At 33.2% G+C, this 1,656-nt stretch overlaps 1 protein-coding gene across 1 annotated transcript in view; it reads left to right on the forward strand.

Moving 5' to 3' along the window:
• Positions 1–1,656, forward strand: part of LOC111633341 (glutamate receptor 2-like) — a 12,106-nt gene that overhangs the window by 5,714 nt on the left and 4,736 nt on the right. Inside the window, exons 4-7 of the mRNA XM_023377895.1 lie at positions 25–378; positions 455–590; positions 659–862; positions 997–1,100. Of these exons, the coding sequence (XP_023233663.1) occupies positions 25–378; positions 455–590; positions 659–862; positions 997–1,100 (798 nt within the window). The remainder of the gene's footprint in view (positions 1–24; positions 379–454; positions 591–658; positions 863–996; positions 1,101–1,656) is intronic.

Raw genomic sequence — 1,656 nt, forward strand, 5'->3', positions numbered from 1 at the left:
TTATAAAATATTTCGTATGTTTAGAAAATAGATTTGGGCCTAGCTGCCTTCACGGTATCTTGGAAAAGACAAGAAGTTATCACCTTTACAGCTCCTTACTACGATTTAGGTTTGGCTATATTAATGCCAAAATATAATGCAAAAACTAAACAAAATTATTTTGCATTTTTATCACCTTTCGAAACAACAGTGTGGCTTACCATTGCTGTGTCGGTGATTTTTACTTCTCTAGTGCTCGTTATATGTGTAAATTTAACACCAAATAATTTTAACAACAGTAGAAAGGAGATAAGAAAAACAAATCAAAGCGTTAGAGATTCTTCTTGGATCACTTTTCCACAAGCATTTTGGTGGAGCTTCTCGTCGCTTGTAGCCCCGGTAGGTGACCAATTATTTGTTGTTAACGACTTTATTTGTATAATGAAAAATTTAATTAATTGATATGTGTATTTAGGGAACAGAATTTGAACAACAAAAGAATCTTCCGGCAAGAATTGTAATGGTGACATGGTGGCTAACTACCGTTATTCTTATTGCAGCATATACAGCAAAATTGGCAGCATTTATGACAGTCCAAAATATGAAACAAGGTAATAAAATATATTCAAGTAAATACTTTACAGTATTTAAAAAGTTATTCGCTTTATTTTATTTTTAGAAGTTAATTCTCTGGAAGATTTGGTGAAATTGAGTACAATTCCATTTGGAATTCTGAAAGATTCTTATGTTGAGAACTTTTTCGCCAGCAGTCACTACGAAATGCATAAAATAGCTTACAAGATGATGAAAAATTATAATACATTCATAAACAATACTCTCGAAGGCGTAGAGAGAGTTAGAGCATCGTATTATTTGCCAGAGGGTACTATATAGGTCTAACAATGTTCTTAATTAAAAATGATGCATGAGTTGCCTAATAGCATCAATTTTGTCAAACAATAAAGAAATCTTGTTACTGCAATAAAAAATAATTGAACTGTCTTTATAATATTTCAGGCCACAAGGATCGTTTTGCTCTTATTTGTGATTCACTTGATGTGGATTACGCTTCTATGCAGAGGCCATGCAATGTCGAACGAGTTGGAAGACTTTTCGGATTAGTAAATTATTTTTAACATTAATAATATTCAATTTTTAACACAAGACGACGTGAATATTACTCTTTTATTCTTGTTACTAGCTGCAAGGACCCGCTTCGCTGGGCAAAAAGTAACGATAGTGAAGATTAAGATAATTACATTATAGCTAATCTTATCCGTTTTCACAGAATGCAAGAATTAGGTCTGCCGTTTCCAGACTAATTAGAAAATTTTTACATGAGTCTAAAAATATGTTCGATTTCCCGCAAAAACGCAAAAGACCGCCTGTAAATCTTGCATGCCGCTTTATATTAACACTTTCTTTGTTACTCAACACTTCCATTGTTAACACTTCCACTGTTAACACTTCCATTGTTACACATCTTCGAAGTCAACCACTTTCAACCCCATATCTCCCGCACCCTTATAGCACAAAATGCAAGAATTAGGTCACCCGTTTCCAGACTAATTAGGGAATTTTTACGTCCAGTCAAACGAACTATTTTCAATTTGATCAATTTTCTGGGACGTTTACAATCGTTCTATAATCGAACCAATTCGAATTTAAATTCGAATT

This window comes from Centruroides sculpturatus, unplaced genomic scaffold (genome assembly GCF_000671375.1).
Source record: "Centruroides sculpturatus isolate CEXI.00-Female unplaced genomic scaffold, Cexi_2.0 scaffold628, whole genome shotgun sequence".
Classification (NCBI taxonomy): Eukaryota; Metazoa; Arthropoda; class Arachnida; order Scorpiones; family Buthidae; genus Centruroides; species Centruroides sculpturatus.